At 46.7% G+C, this 18,695-nt stretch overlaps 1 protein-coding gene across 1 annotated transcript in view; it reads right to left on the bottom strand.

Moving 5' to 3' along the window:
- Positions 1–1,669: 1,669 nt before the first annotated feature.
- The window catches only part of LAMP3 (lysosomal associated membrane protein 3), a 19,337-nt gene continuing 2,311 nt past the window's right edge, over positions 1,670–18,695 (bottom strand). Inside the window, exons 2-6 of the mRNA XM_063339038.1 lie at positions 16,343–17,082; positions 15,494–15,616; positions 12,024–12,081; positions 10,435–10,602; positions 1,670–7,875 (exon numbers count right to left, since the gene is read on the bottom strand). Of these exons, the coding sequence (XP_063195108.1) occupies positions 7,736–7,875; positions 10,435–10,602; positions 12,024–12,081; positions 15,494–15,616; positions 16,343–17,082 (1,229 nt within the window). The 3' untranslated portion in view covers positions 1,670–7,735. The remainder of the gene's footprint in view (positions 7,876–10,434; positions 10,603–12,023; positions 12,082–15,493; positions 15,617–16,342; positions 17,083–18,695) is intronic.

Below are 18,695 nucleotides of genomic sequence, written 5' to 3' on the forward strand. Positions count from 1 at the left end.
TAATGCTTGGGAAAACCGCACTTTTAGAAGACTAGCGTCTGAGTTTGTGAAATTATTTACTTTATAGCCAGCTATGGCATGTGGGATTCAAGGTCTCAGTGTTTCAAGCCCGCCAGGTGCGGGGATGAGGAGGGGCGAGACGCGGGCACTTGCCCCAAGCTGCCAACAGGGTTATTTCATACCATGAACGGCACGTTCAATAGAAATTAGGAAGTTTGATGAGGATTCTCTCTCTCCCTTGACGCCTGCCACCCTGAGCACTCCTCGCCCCGCTGCCGGAGCCCTGAGCCCTTCCCTTCCTCGCAGGGTGCCACATCGGCTGTCCCTGCGGGGAGTGCACGGCTCCCTGCTGGGGGTGGGCTGGGTATAGTCCCGGTGTATTCTATATTGGCATCGGGATCAATATTGGTTCTTCAGTGTTATTAATGTTAATTATTTAGCCTCATCCTATTAAATCTATTTATATTTCAACCCTCGCGTTTCTTGTTTTCCCCTTCCCACGTAGCATGGGGCAGCTGGGCCTCGGGCAGGCCGAGCCTGGACCTTCTGGTTTTGCGTGTGGAGCTGGAACTCAGAACACGGCGAGAAAAGGAGGGTGAACCCCCAAGGTCACTGCATTCGCCTCACTCACACTGACTTACTGCACCTAGGTTAACAATAACACTCAGATAAGCATATCTGATAGACCGCAATAAAGCATTTCCAAAGTTGTATTTCACATGTCCAGGATTTTAATATTAATGATATAGAGAAATTAAAAAAAAGCAACCCCACAGCAGCACTCAGTCAAAGTATTTCTTGTTGCTGTTTACAAATAGCAAAGCAATCATTATTTTTCCCAAGCAGAATACACAAGCTATCAGTTGTAATAGTGGTAGTATTTAACGTGTCTTATGTGTTCTCCGTACTCCGAAGCGTTAACACAGTTTGAGAGAGCATAATAAACAGCATTCCTGGTATGCGGGTAATCTCTGCTTGTTCCACTGTTGCTGTTTTTAATTTGGCACGGTGACCTCTCACAGCAGGGGCTGAGCGGCTGTAGTAGGTTACGTGGATGCCAGATCCAGTATGGTGGGCCCAGCACTTCTTCTAAAGATGGGTTTTTAAAAACTACATTATTAAGTGAAGCTTCCACTTTTCCATGTTTCCTTCACTTAATTCTTCAACATAACATGCTGTTCCGCTGGAGAAGAGCAGGCTGAGAGGGGATCTCATCGATGCTCAGCAAGAGCTAACGGGCCGGGGGCAAGAGGACGGGGCCAGGCTCTTCTCAGTGGTGCCCGGGGACAGGACAAGGGGCAACGGGCACAAACTTGAGCATAGGAAGTTCCACCTAAACATGAGGAGGAACTTCTTTGCTGTGAGGGTGGCAGAGCCCTGGCACAGGCTGCCCAGAGAGGTGGGGGAGTCTCCGTCTCTGGAGACATCCCAAACCCGCCTGGACGCGTTCCTGTGCCACCTGCTGTGGGTGACCCTGCTCTGGCCGGGGGTGGGACTGGGTGATCTCCAGAGGGTCCTTCCAACCCCCACCAGTCTGTCATTCTGTAATTTTCTTTAGAAATCCAGATTTTTAAAAAATTCAGCATGTTTAATTCGTCTCTAAACACAAGATGGCAGCATTTTATGCAGTTCACCATTGAACACTGGGAAGAGCTACAGACATAACAGTATAACTAATGGAAGTTGGAAAATCATTTATATTGCAAATCTGCTCTTGGTGAAGGCACCCTGCAGGCATGGCTTTTAGGGCCTGCAAAGTCGAGCGGGATCACCAGATGGCATACGCAGATGTTTGAAAGTGCAATGTAATAAAACCAAAATGCAGAAAATATTAATTTTCTCACTGACACCAGTAATATGCTTAATGTGCGTGTACATAGGCAGAGGTGCTGTGATGAACCTAGTGATGTACTGGATGGGTTGGACTGGCAACAGTTTAAATGTTATTATGTAAGCTTCTAAACTGCTTTAGATTAATAATTTGAGTACTTTTCTCATTATTATTTTTTCCATGAGCAGATTGTGAACATCATAATTAGTTTGAAATATGAATTCATTGTCCTTGAGGAGATGCAAAAAATGTCATTCCGTGGCAAAATGAATGAGGTTAAACATTGCCTGGACTCATTAATCGTATTATTCAGAATTTTCTGGGGTACAGGAAAGCCCCAGCAAAGCTGAGGTTCGACACCAAGATCTGTGTCTGTAATCTGCACAGATTTCCTGACGCAGATTGAACACTTTCCTGTTTCCCAACAGCCATTTATTTTGCTTCTGCATGTGGGAAATGCAACCTACTCCTTTTTACAATTCTGAAGAAAGAGTTAAGTAAGAAACTGAGACAATTAAATTATAATTTAATAAAATACTTGTGATCTATCAACTTCATAGGCAATAGGACTTGCAGAAAAAGGGAAATGCAGGGTTTGAGACATTTTGTGGCTAGCTGGGAAAGCCCAGACGCTGACGAAAGCCCAGGAGAGTGAGTGTGGGCTGACAAACTTCAGACAGCCCCTGCATTATGGGCGTGCAATGGCCACAGCCGTGGATGTGAGAAAGACAGAGTAGCCTCCAGGTGTCTTGTCACCTTACTAGTGAACTTCGTAGAAATCTTTCTCTCCTCACCCTTATTATTTTCCTCAAATTCATGCTTTAAAAAAATACTCTCTTTTCCTAGACACTCTGGTGTAAAAACATTTCTTCAATCAATTACAAACTTCTGTGATTCTGGGACAGTCCATGGTGTGACTTATGGATGGGTTTTGCCTTAAAAGGAAAAATGATTGACTATTCCTCCATCTGCCATTAAACCTTGTCAAGAAAGAGAGAATTTTGAGACGTCCAGCAGCCCTTCAGGGTTCCCTTCAGATTCCCCCCCTTCCCCAGGCAATGAACATGGAAAAGGCCCCATATAAATCCTAGCTCATCAGCTGAAATGCAAACCTAGCTCTAGACAGATTTGCTTTCTAGTTTCTCTGAAAAACCTTTAAAGACGAAACTGAAGAACTTTTGAGTGCCCCCTTTTATTGAGAAGTTTCCCTCATGCCATTGTCCCACAGGTGTATTTTAAGCTGGCTGTTGATGTGGCAGCAACAGCAAAATCACAGCAAGTCACATGGAATCATAGACTCGTTTGGGTTGGAAAGGACCTTTAAAGGTCACCTACCTCGTCCAGCCCCCATCCTTTGGGAAATTCCTTTGACCGACATAGAAGCTGTTGAATTCTCAAGTTTAAGTGTGGTATTTCCCAAGCTACTTATTTCCTCTGGTTTCCATAACTGCACACTGAAAGGGTGCATTCTCCTCAAAAAAATCTTATCATAATTCCTGAGACTGTTATCTGTAAAAGCACTTTAAACACAAAGTAACAAGCATCCATCACATCTGCTGTGAGTTATGGGCTGTGTTTATCGGACCGATAGGAAACAAAAAGAGATGTAGTCTCATAAAGAAACACAGTGTATTCAGATACTCTGGAAGCTGTGGGGAGATTAACAGAAAACCGCATGATATTTTCAATACCCTTTTTTTTTTTTTTGTAATGCTGATGAAACAAAGATAGAAATGTCAGATGAGCTGCGCAAGCCACAGAAGAAATACCACGGTTAGATATAAGCATATCTGTGGCTGTGGCTTGTGTCCAGAGCCCAGAGGACCCTGCCTGTTTGTTAGATTGTACTTGGCTTTTAAACAGGTTAGGTGAAACAGTCTCGAGAGATAAAATAATTGCACAGCAATGGCTACTTTAATGACTAAATACAACCTCTATAATAGAAACACCAATAATAGAAAAATAAAGCGCATATCTTACTTCCCATAGCAAATAATTCTTAGCAACTATATATTATAGCAAGCTAGAAGTGATCAACCAAACCACCTTCATACACTCAAATTGCCAATGTATGGCTCCCTTCCTCTTCCAACCAGAATTAACAGCTGGTTTTTAAGTTGGACTTTGTCCATCAGAGGGTGAAAAGGTCTGAAAGAAATTAGATCTCGCTTTATAAACTCCTTGGCAATTTGGCTAAGTATGACATCATCGTGCTCATGGGGTGCACCTGTGCCCACCTTGGGCGTGCGAGAGACCATGGTGAAGGGTCGGGGGCGAGAGCTGCAGCAGAGCACCAGGGAGCTGGAGGGACGTGCTGTATCCTGCCCAGCACATGCCTGCGAGCAAGTGACGCGTAGCCGCCCTGGTAGGATGCATCATGTCATCATGATCAGTGTCTTCTGGGTCAGGGATGGGTTGATCTGAGTCTGCAACTGGGGGAAAAAGTGAGCTGGGGCTGCTGCCCATGCTGTGACTGTTATGGCCCACCTAGGGTACAACTGGGTTATCCCAAGAGCCTCTTCTTTCTGTGGGGTTATTTTAGGGACTTTTTGCGCAAAATGTCTCCTCAGACAAGATGTTTAAAAGAGAAAGTCTGGCAACCAAGGCCAATTACACCTATAGAGTCTTCCCACTTGGGAGGAGGACCTCAAAGCAACTCCACCAGACAAAAAAGTGCCAGGCAAATATCTACCTAAATTCTAGTTGAAAATAAATACAGGCATCGGCTTTAAAAGCTGCAGACGGCAACTCAGGGAGCAGCTGGGCTGTCTAATTTTAACTCAGCGTTACATTCCAAGAGGCAGCAGCCCCTGCGATGCTGACACGCGTCCCTGCTGCCGGCTCTCTGTTCCGTGGCCGGGGATGGAGGTGACGGCGTGCAGGCTGGGCTGGGGGGGAGAGAGGTGGCACTTAGGGGCTGGGATCTCCTGCTGCAGCAAGGAATTCTCCAATGGATCCTCTCCTGCTGTAAAGCCCTAACTCCATTGGATTAATTTTGCTGCATGTTGGCAGCATTTCGTGGGAGCATCCAATTGTTTCATCGGTTTATATCACGTGCACTTCACCTCTGCTGTTTAGAGCAAGCCCGGAGTATTATTCCTCCAGAAAGGGCAGTATGTAGCTTCACAAAAATAGCAAACAAATAATAGCAATAAAAAGCATAAGAACAAATCAAGTAAACCTGAATCCAAACATTGTTCAATACCGACAGTTTGATTCACTGTAGAAAGAAAAAAATGAGTGGGGAAAACCACATTAACCTTGCATCATCGGTAAAAATGCCAGAGGGTGTCACAAGATTAAACAAAGAATTATCAGTCATTAAGAGTAGCTTTCTCTCCTCATCTTGATATCAAACATTAAAACACTGGATATTAACATAAAGAAATTTTTGAGTACAGAACACAACAAGAAAATGCTATATCCATATCAGTAGAAATAACAAACTGTACAAATCATACAAGCCAGCAATAAAAGAACGTGTGAAAAAGGACTTAGCTTTGAATGGGAAAGGTACCTACGGGTCATGTGTCAGAACGGCTTAGGGTCAGATCATGTGCGGTGCTGAGCTTTCGGCAGCGTTTGTTGTTAAAACGCCCACATGGAAGGGTTTAGGACAGTAACATCACTATTGTGGGCTCGTTTTCAAATGGAAGCTCTTCCATATGTTTACCTTTCCTGCTGGACATAGAAGCAATTCTCTTGTTTTTAAAAAAGTGGATGCTTTAATCTAGTATAAAAATCTGCTTTCTAAACAACAGATTAATAGTATTAACCCTGAGAAGTAGAGGGAGCTGATTAAGCTGGGGGCCTGACCAACACACTGGGTTCGGTGGCTGCTTGGCCACTAACCGGGGGAAGGAGGAAGGGTGAAAATAAGCTAGATAAAGTTCACTAAGCAATATTAACAGTGCTGGAGCCTTTTACAAAACAATCATTGAAATACTCAAATTTCAATTTGAGTATTCAACTGAATACAGTTCAAATCACCGTCTCTGTATTAAGGATTTGAAAGTTCTGTTTCTTGTGCTACTTTACTTTACAATCAACTGCCTCCCTTGCTCACAGCCGGTTCTGACTTCTGTCTTATTGTTTCTCCAAGTGCAAACAAAAAATTTAAGCCATTACCCTAACTCCTAAGGGGGACTCTTATTTAATATTATTTTCTCTTTTGTAAATGTTTTTATATGTAATTTCTTATCATTTTGATGTAATTTTCCACAGTGAACAGATTATGGGTGTGTTTATGTACACATTTGTGCACATGTTTAGCTTTGTAAATCTTCTGTGACAAGATTTTCCTTGTTACAACAAAGAGCATTCACTGAACTTACTCTCAAAAGCAGTTACTACTTTCATGCCTTCGTCATTGGCTTAGCAGGAAAGGGACTGCAGAGCGTATGAATGAGGGTGCTTTAAAGCAACTCCAGGTTACATCCGTATGAAACCCCAGTGCTCAGCTGTGAGCACGCGGAAGAGCATTCACTGTGGGGCAGAGAGTTTTTCCAAGACCTGTGCAAGCTTTTATTTCCCACAGAAGCCATGAATGTACAGTGTCGGTGCATTTCCATTTGCTCACGGACCTTGTGCAGGTCTGCCACAACTGTGAGCACTTAATCCCTGGCGTTTTCAGTGAGCATGGGATCTTCCCGGATTAAGAGGGATCTACAGCTCAGTAGAGGGACTGTTACTGAGTTGTGTCGGTCACTGAACAGATCCATGTCTGAATAGGAACTGGGTGACTCATGAGCTCTCACCAGGCCATGAAATATTGAGCTCCTTGAATTTATCAAGCAAACTCACCCCAGTCCCCATCTACTGCACTGGCATCCTTAGCACTGGCCCAAGTGTCGTGGTGCTTTCAGACCCTCACGTCAGCTCTCTCCACGTCGTGTGGCGAACACGTGGCAAAGGGATGCTGTGCCTCGAGCACCGATGGACAAGTGGGGTTGGATGGCCTGGGGTGGCCTGGGGTGGAGTTACTGCCCGGTTCTGCTGCACAGACATCTCAGCTGCCTGCCAACCAGCTCCTGAGCTGTGCCGTTTGCAGCACAGCGCTTCAGGACAAACTTACCAACGTCAGATCGCTCCAGTGTGCAGTGCTTTAGGAGCCTGCAGTTCAGGAGTTATTGGCAAGAAGTTCAGGCACCTTTGCAGCAGGGCTGAGACAAGCGATGAGAAGTGACAATTTCGGTCAGGGAGTGTGACCCCAGTTGGGGAATCTTCTCCCATTTGCATACACAGGCACTGCAAACTAGAAAATTGTCTAAGAACACTGCCTCCAGAGTAAGAGTCACAAATCACTACTCTGTCCTTGTGAAGGGCTTAGTAGGAAAAACCCAAGAACTTACGAACTGTAACCGTTGCAGGACTGGTGAGAACTTGCTTGTGAATGGAAGTCACGCTACCCTTGCCCCGAGCCCTCAGCACACACAGTGCTCCCACCGGGCTTTCGTGAGCTCTGGTTTAACAGGGTTGGCTGCAGCTGTGGACCTCTGGTTTATTCACTTGAAGGTCATATTACTGGACTCATCTATTTTAATAAGTCTAAATGCTATCTTTGACAAATCTGATGGATTTTCTGGGGGATAGTGATACTGCTCACTTTAAGCTATTTTTAGGCATCTGACTTAGGTGGTCTGAATTACCTCCTTTATTGACAATATAAAGAATTTAGGCTCTGGACTGCATCTAAATTGGATGCTAAGAATAGCCTAAAGTAGATGGTGAGAGTTCTCTTCTTCCCACCTTAAAGAAATCGCTTACAGAAATATTCATTAGCTTTAAACACAGGGTGTCATCCCACTTAAACAAGTGGCTTTGGGGCAGTGAGATGGCCAGGTCGAAGCTAGAACTCCTGTGACTTCTCTACTTGGTACACACATTCGGAAATACAAGGGCACCTCAGATGCGTTCGTATCCTCTATGCGGCTTTCTTCTGGAAATCAGGAAAGTGACAAACACAATGACAAACAGCCCCAGGATACTCAGGCCCACCGCGATGGGAGCTGCTTTTCTGTTTTTATCAGGAAAACATTCTTCTTCTGAAAGTAAAAGGAGATCAGAGAATGTGTTACAGCAGAACACTGTACTCCGAGACTATACGTCTATATTCCACAAACCAGCAAATACAAGCCAGAAGATCTCAAAACCTTGATTTCTTTTTTTTTCCCCACTTTCACCTGATCTATACTTATTACATTTTTTCTATGGTGATAAAAGAAAACAATACTTGCCCCGTTCAAAATAGCTATGTGCTTCACTGGAGAATGACTCTGCTCTTTCATGTCCACAGAAATTGTCTTACCATCAAGACCAGTACGTACACAAGGAGGAGTTTTTCCTGCCGATAGCAGATGTGGAGCATCACACTACAATGTGCAAGTCTAAAAATAAAGAGCAAGGCACATCCTGCACGGACAAAAACTAAGTGGCATCTAATTGTTTCTGCCCAGTAAAAAGGATCAGGCCAGAGAAGGGAGCCCATAGTCCAGCACATCGTTAGCACAGCAAGGATCCTTGTTAAGTCAGCGTTTCCTAAGAAAAATCAAATTCTAATTGTTCTCTATGTTTAATTTGGAATATTTGTGGATAATTGTGGCTAACTCAGAACATCAAGAGATGAGGAAGGCAGAAGCCTTGGATTTGGTCCCGGGGGTTGCTTTAGCAGTACCATTGTAATTTTATTGTACGTATGATGATATCAGAAAAGGTTTTGACAAAACCAGTATCTTTTTAGAACCATCCAAAGATATATTCACTACAAACATACCTCTTAGCTACAGAGGGGGCAAATCCTGATTTCCTCAGCCAGTCCCTACCCAAATGAATACTCAAGTCATCCTCCAGTTAAATGGAAACTCATTGCTCTAAAATGAACTTCCAGATTGGGGTAAATTGACGCCTTTGCTTTGGAGAGACAGCACCACCTGGGTCACTGACACAAATGGAATGTTTACCCAAGCAACAATGGCAGGATCAGTCGCAAATTCACCATAGAACAAGCGTAGCCCTGGGAGTGAGGGCAAGGTCTGGGAATGGTCACTAATGTGTTACTCCAGAACTGGGCCAGACCTGCATCTTCCATCTGATCTATAGGAACGGTCCCTCCTTGGGCTCCAGGGACAGATGCTTTGAGTGGCACCCGAGCAGCCAACTATCCTCCAGGTAGGGTAGCTTGGTCAGCTAAACCCCACCGTCTACCCCGGCTCAGCAGCAAATCCGGTTTACACCCAGGGCACGAGGGAGACCCAGCACCCTCCGCCCCTTTCACTCCCTTCCCACTATTCCAGGGCAGATTTCGGCAGCGCTCTAAGACAAAAGCCTCTCTTGTTATTGTCTAATTCCGATGACTGCGCAGGCACAGACTGTAGCTTAGCTTGGGCTTTTCCCCAGTGGGAATCTTTACGCCGAGGGTGGGCAGTTTGCTGAGGGAGCATGTGGAGTGCATGCCGTCACATCACAGCCCCGGAGCCTCCACGCCGCTCTCCCCAAAATCTGATCCTCTTCTCCCCTGATCCCGATGGCGGTTTCGCGTGATGCAATGCCACAAGGCCAAAGGCATCAGGATGCTACTAGATGCTGCCTTTTGAAAGCTTTGTTGGGTTAATGTAACCCACTGTTATGGAAGTGAGCTGAAAAGTATTTGCATTTAAGTGTGGCAAAAGCCAGGGATGTTTGAATTGACCGTTTTGCTTTGATGAAACCTTGAGCTATGAACTCTAAGGAACTGTTTCTGAGACACTGAAGTGCAGTTCAGAAGGCACTTTTACAGCTTTCCAGACTCAAACAAGCCATTGATGTAACAATGCTGCTGCAGACTGTACAAAATTGCAAGGAACTTGAAACTAATGTTCATTAATGTTTTCTTTTTCTTCCCTTTTTAAAGATAAGTAAATCAGGAGCAACAGAAGTGAAACTACCAGTCCCAAGACACCGAAGGGGAGGAGGCTGGTGGTGTGTAGAGTCACTCCTTCACGGGGGATTTTGTCTTTCAAAATCTGCGTACACAGCAGAGGCACGTAGCAGTTTCATAACTATTTCATGGCCACTGGGGAATTATTTCAGCGGTGGTAGATGCTTCCTCAGCCCTTTGATTAAGAGCGAAACTAATTTAATTTTGTATATGGTATTGATTAGCAGAGATTAGCCTGACTTTGAAGAGAGAGAGCCTTTCTAAGCTCTGTCTCTGCTGGAGGTGAGGCCATACCAAAAGCCGTAACTGAACTCACTCATTGTACAAATTCGAATGGGAATGTGGGGACCAGATGGGACCCCATGAGTTGTTCCAGCTTCTGAAACTGGGAGCATGCCAATCGTGCTCCTCCTCAGGAGCACATTTCCTCATGTCTAGACGCAGCTGCTCTGAAAGTTTCATCCTGCATTCACAAATACCCCTTATTAGCTGGCAGTTTTGCTGCTGCAGCTGTGGGACCTCATGAGTGTCAAAATAGCTAAAATCTGACTCCACTGAGAACAGTGACCTTGAACCGAACTGTACGTATTAGGGCTTTGGGCATCGCAGTGGTGGGGAACACACCTCCGCTTGCGCTGGGAGAAAATGGGTGAAGAAGGAAGGGTGGAAAAGGTGTCCTTCTACATACCTCTTCCAAACTGGTTGCCGACAATATCAAACGCCTGCAGCTGCATATTGACAATAAGTAGCTGGAAGTTCTTCTCCAAGCCGAAGGTTTGCTTGCTGGCACACTTAAAGGAATTCCCCAGTGTTGTTGTAAACAGCTTCTCACGTATGGCTGCATAGTAAAGCATACCTGGAGGCACAAAGAGAGAGACAAATGAGAGGCCCCACGAACTCTGTTGGAACCAACATCTTTCTGAGGTAAAATGGAGGATCCTGGGTGCTTTGGCAGAGCAGCAGTCACTGCAGTGACTACAGCATGGGCATTTTCCCTATAATGTATCAGTTACGTTTCTTCCGTGTTTAAATGAGTGCTTTAATTATCAATGGGCAACTCAGCCGGGCGTGGGTCTGAAAAAGTGGCTAAAATTAGGATTCTATCAGTTAGAATTCCTAACTATTAGTTAGGATTCTCACAGAAGCAGCCAACTATCTCAGGTCTCCAGCAGGGCTATTTCCAGACAAAACAGAGATACCATGTCTAGCATGGGAATTTGACATATCTAGTCAGTATTGCTTTATGTATTAAACGTGTTCTTAAACGTATTTCAGTGTCACAGGACTTTATGGAAAGTATGGCTCAAGTTCAAAGCATGAAAAGATCTCGTAACCTGGGCATATCCTTTATCCTTGAAAGCCGATATACCAGTTGAAGACAAAATCATCCACGTCACCAGCTCTGCATCGCTGTATCTCAACCACATTTGCCAGCACAATGGTGTGGCGCATACTCTTGGTCCTCGTCGGTCAGAATCTGTCCACCAGTGTGTACTGATACAGCTGGTTCAGTAAGTTTTATCTTAGAAAAGAGACGGGCTGGCTCACTGCAGAAATACCGCCGGTGGGCCGTGACATGGCAAGGCCTGGCAGAGAGGCAGTAGCAAACAGGCAGGGACAGCAATGTCTCTCGCCAGCACCACTGTGGAGGACTCAAAGTATATTTGAGGATTTTAAAATTTATGATTAAGCTGATTAAGCGTTTGTATTTGCTGCAATTGGTACTTAGCAATGCGCTGGAAAACTCTGGTCGTTTAGGCTGAGAACATCCCGAGGAGACAAGTCCTCTGGATCGGCTTTTCTTCTACTCTGGTCGATGCAGATCAGTGCAGGCTCCACTTGAGTTAACCAAAGTGCTCGTCAGTGAGAAGAGAAACAGACACTGAGCTTCCAAAAAGCTCGGTGCTGTTAGAACACACCGGTTGAGCTCCTGATTTGTTTTTCTTCTTTCAGGGACAAAAGTCAATCCCAATACTTATGAGTAACAAACCGAGGAGCGACATAAGACAGTCATTAACCTGGATTAGATATATTGGGAAGAATTAGTGCAAAATTCATGTCAGAGAAAATCTGAAGTGATGGCTCAGAATTTTTCTCTGACGAAACTGCAGCCCGGTCCCTTCTCTTCTGTTTTCAAGCCATAAGTTTTAGGTGAGTGACATGTTGAAAGCCTGATAGAACACATAATTTGCAAAATCCAGTGTTTTAAAGATATGAAAGCCTATCCCACACCCAGAACAGTTTGATATGAAATTAAGACAGTGTAAAATCACTGACCTCCAGAAGATAACTGTAATCTGGACTCAATCTTACTGACATGGTACGTTGGATCTTCCTGCAAAAGAAGACAGATATCTTTATTTGTAATACTTCCTCATATTTGTGAAAAAAATACAGTTCACCACAGCAACATGGTCACAAAGAGTTTCCCAAAGAAACACATTTTAAAGCATCACCTTCAAGACGCAAGAACCAACTTGCTTGGATGCACTGCTTTTCGTTTCCAGATCCCTCCACCTGACGGCGGAGCAGCTGGTGTCCCGCACCTCGGCTGCACCGCAGTTCTGCTCGGGCCAGCGAAAAGGAGCTACTTGATTGTACACGGCATTGTACACTGCCGTGAGGCTTGGGGTACCCAGCGTAGGAGGGAGCTAAGCACACAGTATACATTGCACAAATTAACAGGCATGGGATGAGGCCGGTTATTTTTATTCACCTGTTTGCTTTCAGGGAGAGTCCCTGCAGCGCCGCCCCGAGCAATCCTGCTCTGACCCGCAGCCCGGCTGCTGGCGGGGACCTCAGCCCCCACCTTCAGCCGTGCTGGGGACTCAGCGCCGCACAGATGCCCTTCGCGTGAGCAAACTGCAGAAAGCAGCCGTGCTCCCATGCTCAGCGCTGTTTTGAAGTGGGAGAGGGCAGCAGCATCCCGAGAGCCCGGAGCTCCTCTCATGCTGGCACCACTCGTTTCCTATTTTGCCTGCCAACAGCGGCCAATACAAATGAGGAAACCTGGATGCACCTGTGTAGGGGAGAAACAACCGTTCTTTCCACCCTGCTGACACCGTTGGCGCTCGCTGGCTTTTTTTCATACGCCGACAGACTGCTGACAGGGAAAGCACCTGGTACAACCACACAGAGCAAAATTTCCAGTGTCCTGCTTGCGTGTGCCCTGACGCCCTGGTGCAGCCTGAACGCTGTCCTCCCCTGGGCTGTCACAAAGCGCGAGCCAGCCCTGGGAGCCTTTCCCTGGTACCAGTGTGGGAGCATAATGTCAGTCTTTACGTAGCAGCCCTACTATTCATCTTCATTCCAGCTGTGAGCACGCGGGGACCGGTGAGTGCAGCTGGGGGGGTAAATGGCAGCAGACACGAATGTCTCCTGTGCACCCAGTTTTAATATCGTGCGGTTTAAAAGCTGGTAAAATGGATTGGGAAGGTTTAAGAAAGAAATACACCAGAGAAGAGTTTCTCAGCAGTATTCCTATCAAAAAACATAAATAGGTCAAATATTAGCATTTTTCTGGCAGCGCACTATGTTCTGTTTGGCCACAGTGAATAACTTCTTGGGGAAAACACCTGCTCCCACTTCACATCTTGTGGGTTAGTTACAAAACTTCCCTTTTTCAGGTTCTTTGCAAGAGGCGGCAGGCAGAGGCGAGTACTGAGCCAGCCGCTCGCCTCCCGCTGCCCGGGGCCTGCGCCAGCTCCACTTTCACCGGTGAAAATCAGAAGCCCCATCCCTGCAGCATTCCTGGTTCAAAGCAGTTAGAGAGGCTGCGGGCGCCCAACACATACAAACGGCAGCAAAATTATTTCTTATTAACCTGAATTTCAAAGAAGTCTAAGCCGGCCGGCTAAGCTCTTGAGGCTTATCTTTAAGTGAAGGGCGGATTGCCTAATGCTGTGCCAATAACCACTTTTTTGGGGGCAAGACCGGTCAAGTACGTCCTGAAGGTTCCCATCCCTCTCCTTAGCACTGCCTCCAGCGGGGCTGTTCATGGGCACTTGAATCACCAGGCTTTTCCTGAGGATCCTTGTAACTCAGAGAACGGTCCCCTTGCTGCAGGAAGCGTTCATCTACAGCAAACACTCACGGGCTGAACTGATCCTTTGTTTTAAAGCAGCTCCTTGATTTTTTACCTAACTTTTCCTCGTGGGCTTTAAGAAAGCTTTCTGCCATAAACTAAAATCAAGATGATTATGAATTGAAACCTTTTCTCTTCTCAAGCATTAATGACTCAGATATGGTATAATTTGCTGTTTCCTCTTGGACTTTCTATGGAAATGACTGATGAACCATTTGCACTTCTGTTAATTGTCACTAATTTGAGCTTGGAACCTGACAGTAAGATTGACATTTTGGCTTCATGAGTTGAAGGACACAGCTCAGCAGTGACGGCCAGAGGCAGCTCTGAACGGCTCTGGAGATCCAGGTCCCTTCTGACCTTTAGAGGTCCCTTCCAACCCAACACATTCCACGGTTCTATGACTCTACGACATGGCCTCGATGCGTCTACGCTCAGAGCCTGATGGGATCCAGTCCGTCTCGTATTCCTCCCTGCCCGTTAGTGACTCTATACACAGTATTAACTTCTGTCTTTAGTCCCGCTGGCATCACCACCCGGCCCTTATCAGCTCCCAGAGAATGGTGTTCCGTGCTGCCTCCCAAACCATGTAAACCGTGTAGATGTGTGAGGAAGCGAGAGGGTGGCTGCACTCCACAGTTTTCCCCTGTGGCTATAACATCAGCAGCGCTCACGGTAGCTTATCTTAAAGCCTCATCCACATACGGTGAGGTCCCAGCAGGCAACATGGTATCAACAGACACGATGTCAAAAAGAAAGCTCGTTTTCCCACTACGTAAGCATGGGCCTCTCTCCTGGCCAAGTTTCTGTGTGTACTTATAAGTCTCCCAGGTGTGGCGCATTTTAAGGGCACTTATCTACAATTTTATTGTTGTAGTTCACTTGTTTGGAATTTTCCACTCAGAAATTAGATGAAATTAGGCCCCTTCAGCTGTGGATGGCTGGTGGCTCCTGGCCACGTACAACTGCACAGGCTGCCCTTTGGATTGAGCAACCCCGGCTGGCTCGTGGCTGGGCAGTTGTGATGCTTGGCATTGATGGGAAGCAAATGCCCAACCTCACCTGCATTCAGCTGTCCCTGAAACACCTTTTCGTAAGAGCAAGTAGGTAGGGTGAGTCAGAGCTCCCGGCGCATACACCTTGTTCCACACGGGGCCTCCAGCCCCAAACCCGTTCCCTCTGTCCCTCTCCAGCGCAAACAGCAGACCTGGCCTTCCCTCCGCTAGGTTTTTGCCTACATCAAAACGAGATGCAGATTTTTGCTTGGGGCTATTTCTGGACTTTGTGTTGCTAGACTGGTAGCTTTAACACCGTTCTCTAGCACTTTCTATCAGAGGATGGCAAAGCACTCTACTTACCCTTCACTGTGCATACGAACCTTTCCAAATTCAAAGTTCAAGTAGACAAGACCTGATCTGATGTTGAAGTTAGCCCTGCTCTGAGCAGGAGGCCTCCACAGGTCTCTTCCAACCCGAACTAATCTGTGTCTCTATGATTCTAGCCTCTTGGGAAGGACAGGAGCAATAGTGCCTTATATCCAGGTGGGAAAGTACCAGCGACACGGATGAAATGCCTTTTCACACAGCACGAGCTGGATCGAAGGCAACCCAAGTTCCAGCTCCCCAACCCTAAACACTCCTTTCCCTCTAAATGCAACAATTACCTTTACAAAGGTGAAGATTATAAACCCTCCACTGAAGGTTATGTTCAGCTCGGACTGCATCGTCCCACAGCTGCCGGATGTCTGCGTCGCGTTGGGGTTGACAGCCATGTACTCCATCTGCTTCTGTGGAGAGATTGTATGAAAATTACTTTCACCGACATTAGATATCATCCCATGTTAGAACTATTCAGATGCCAGGCAAGGATATTTGGAATTCCAATGGGGATGGCTCGAGGCATATGAAGTCCAGGGCCCGAGGATCTAACCCCACACATTATGTTAATGGCAGTTACAAAACCTTAATTATGAGGGATGTAATCACCACTTCAGGCTTTCTTACATCTTTTGCTGAATCATTCACAGTGCATCGCTGCTAGGAGAGGGCACCAGCTCCCCAGGACCCCTGCTCTGATCCAGCCTGGCAGTTCCTGTGGTCCTAAAATCTCCCGCCTCTGAATCCAAGTCTGAGATTGACAGTTTCCTGCTTTCAATGCATCTCCCAGTGTCAGGCCCTTCCCTGAAGTCAATTCAGATTTTAACTAGTCTCCCATGATGGGAAGCACAGCTAATACGGGTGCCCGACCTGCCCTGCCAAGCGTTGCTGCCACAGATGCGTCCCTGAACCCCTGCGTCCCACTGACACCATCATACAAGCCAAAGCACAGCAGCTGAGATGCTGTGGCACAGGAAAGGCCTTGGACTGGTAGAAACCCACTTATTTCTATCATGCAGGCTAACTTCTGAAAATTGGTCTGAAAGAGGAATAAATTCCACCTAATAAAGATACAGTCACTACAAGGCTCAGCCTCCACCTTGTAGTGCCTCCACCTCGTAGTGCCTCCACCTCACCTTCTGTGCATTTTGAGCCATGAGTTGCAAGCCCATGACCGCTTTGATGCAGGTCCTGTTCCTGCTGGAAACGGTGTATGTGCCAGTGGGGATGGGAGAAGGCCGTGGCGCAAGAGTAGGTCTCGCCGTTGTCGTCGTAGATGGGACGGTTGTTTGAGTCCCTGGACGAATGGTTGTCCTGTTGGCCATGGCTGTGGTTGTTGGACTTTGAGGCGCTGTTGTTTGATTTCCTGACCCTGTGGTGGGCTTTACAGTTTGCATGGTGGCGGCTGTAGTAGTTGTGGCAGCAGTTGTCATCTGTGTATTTGGCGTTGTATGATTTATGGTTGAGTTTGTGGATGCCACTGTCATTTCTGTGCTCACATTTGCTGCTTGCTTGGTTGAGGACACAGAGTGACTGGTTGTGTTCTCCACTGCAGCTGTAACCGTTTCCAGGGCCTGGGTTGCGTTGTCTGCTGATGTTGTGGGTACCACCGTGGGAGGTGTCTGGCCAGTCACTTGTGTGGTGGCTGCTCCTGCCGTGTGATGGGCTGGTGCTGTTGTTACCTGGGGCTGGCCTGTTGTCTGCACGGGGGTTGTCTCCAGAGAGCCTGTGCTGTTAAAATGAACTGTGGTGTCTTGATGGGGTGAAGAATGATAAAGGGAAAGTGGCTGAGCAGAAGTAGCTGTATGGTGGAAGGATGTGGTTTCTGGAGACAGTTCGACCCCCAGGGCCACTGCAGCAAAGCAGGAGGAAAACGCTGCAAAGAAACAGCTAAGTCAGTAGACGGGATACCTTTGCATTGAACATTTCTGCTGACACCCACAACATAACGGCACTGATTTTATTATCAAATGGGTGATAGGGTTTTATTCTTCATTTGGCTCCAGGAGAGCGAAAGCAGACGTGCTGTAGGACTGTCCATAACTTTTCACCACTCCCCCAACCTTCACGCCTCCGAACGTACCCATCGCGGTGGAAGCACGTTGGCTCCCAGCTCCCCACAGGCTGCTTTGACTGCTGAAGCAGCCAGAGGATGCCGGAGGCGGGGGCAGACCCCGCAGTCCCCAGGCAGCGCAAGAATCCCCGTGCAGGCAGGAGCGCCGCACGATTTGCTAGAAGCGAATTAGGAAGGTCTAAGGAAGATGAAGCGGGTGCAAAGGCGAAGGGGTGGCTGGTTAGTTACCAACAAAGCACGGGGAAAGGGAACGTTTTGTGAGTGTGAAGGAAGTGAGGCAGCGTAATCAGCTTACTGGGAAACCCGTCTGGGAGACAGGGAAATTCCAGATACTTATTTATGGTTTTGTTGTAGCCATGCCAGCTTGAACCCCAAAGTTCTTCCTCCTGGGAGGTACCCAAGGGGATGCTCCAAACAAGGACGGACCCCCCCGCTTAGTGCTGTTTTTTCAACAACGAGAAACTAATTTCAGGGTACAGCATCCAGGGGCTTTTTGGACCACATCTAAAAATAGTCACAGCACCAAAATTATGTTTCCATCTTATAACAGTTACAGAAACATTCCCTTCCAGAACTGGAAAGAAAACATCTGGCTCCTAAATGTAAATTTAAATGTAAAAAAAAGTGTTAAAAGTACATTGTAGAATAGACGAAGTTCACAACTCTTCTGCACGAGTCTTTGATCGTGAGTATGCAACAAACTGTAAAGACAAGGTCAGGCTAAAAGGAATCATAAATCACTGGCATATACGAGTTCCTGGATGGACACAAATCTTCAGGTGCAGGTAAACACTTCACTGCCGAAATTAGCTGGAGGGCAGATGAATTCCCCGGTTTGGAGACAGAAGGGACCCAAAAGCCCAAGCCAGCTCACATCCCTCTGCTCCCCAGAGGATGCCGCAACGCACTGTCCGAGACATTCACTGTGTGATGTTTTTTCCAAAGAAATTTCTCATGAATCAGTATCAAAGCCTTGTGGCAGGTTGCGGAGATTTGGAGTTTGGGCTCCATTAGAGGGGCAGAGGCACATTCAGAGTGGGAATGGCTGAAATCTCACAATCTCATCTTCCTTTCATGTATTTATTTTCACTCAGCGTTAAGAGGAATCTGCAACAATAGCTGAATTCACAAAGTCTCACCATTTTAGGATACTTACAGACTACATCAGAATAATAAAACCTACTGGGTCTTGAATCAAATTCAAGACCAGAAGGGAAGAAATGAGAGCAGCTGCGCAGATCCGCACCCCCACTGAAAGCGGCCGTGGCAGAGGGGAGCAGAGCTGTGGGTCACACTCCGCACTCCCGCAGCCGCCCAGGTGTCACCTCCGGGCTCTGCAGAGTTCACGCGGCTGCCAGCGCCGCCGTTAGCATCACAGTGCAACTTCAGGCAGGGGAAGAGCCACGAAAATGACA

The sequence above is a fragment of the Chroicocephalus ridibundus genome, chromosome 6, assembly GCF_963924245.1.
Source record: "Chroicocephalus ridibundus chromosome 6, bChrRid1.1, whole genome shotgun sequence".
Lineage (NCBI taxonomy): Eukaryota > Metazoa > Chordata > Aves > Charadriiformes > Laridae > Chroicocephalus > Chroicocephalus ridibundus.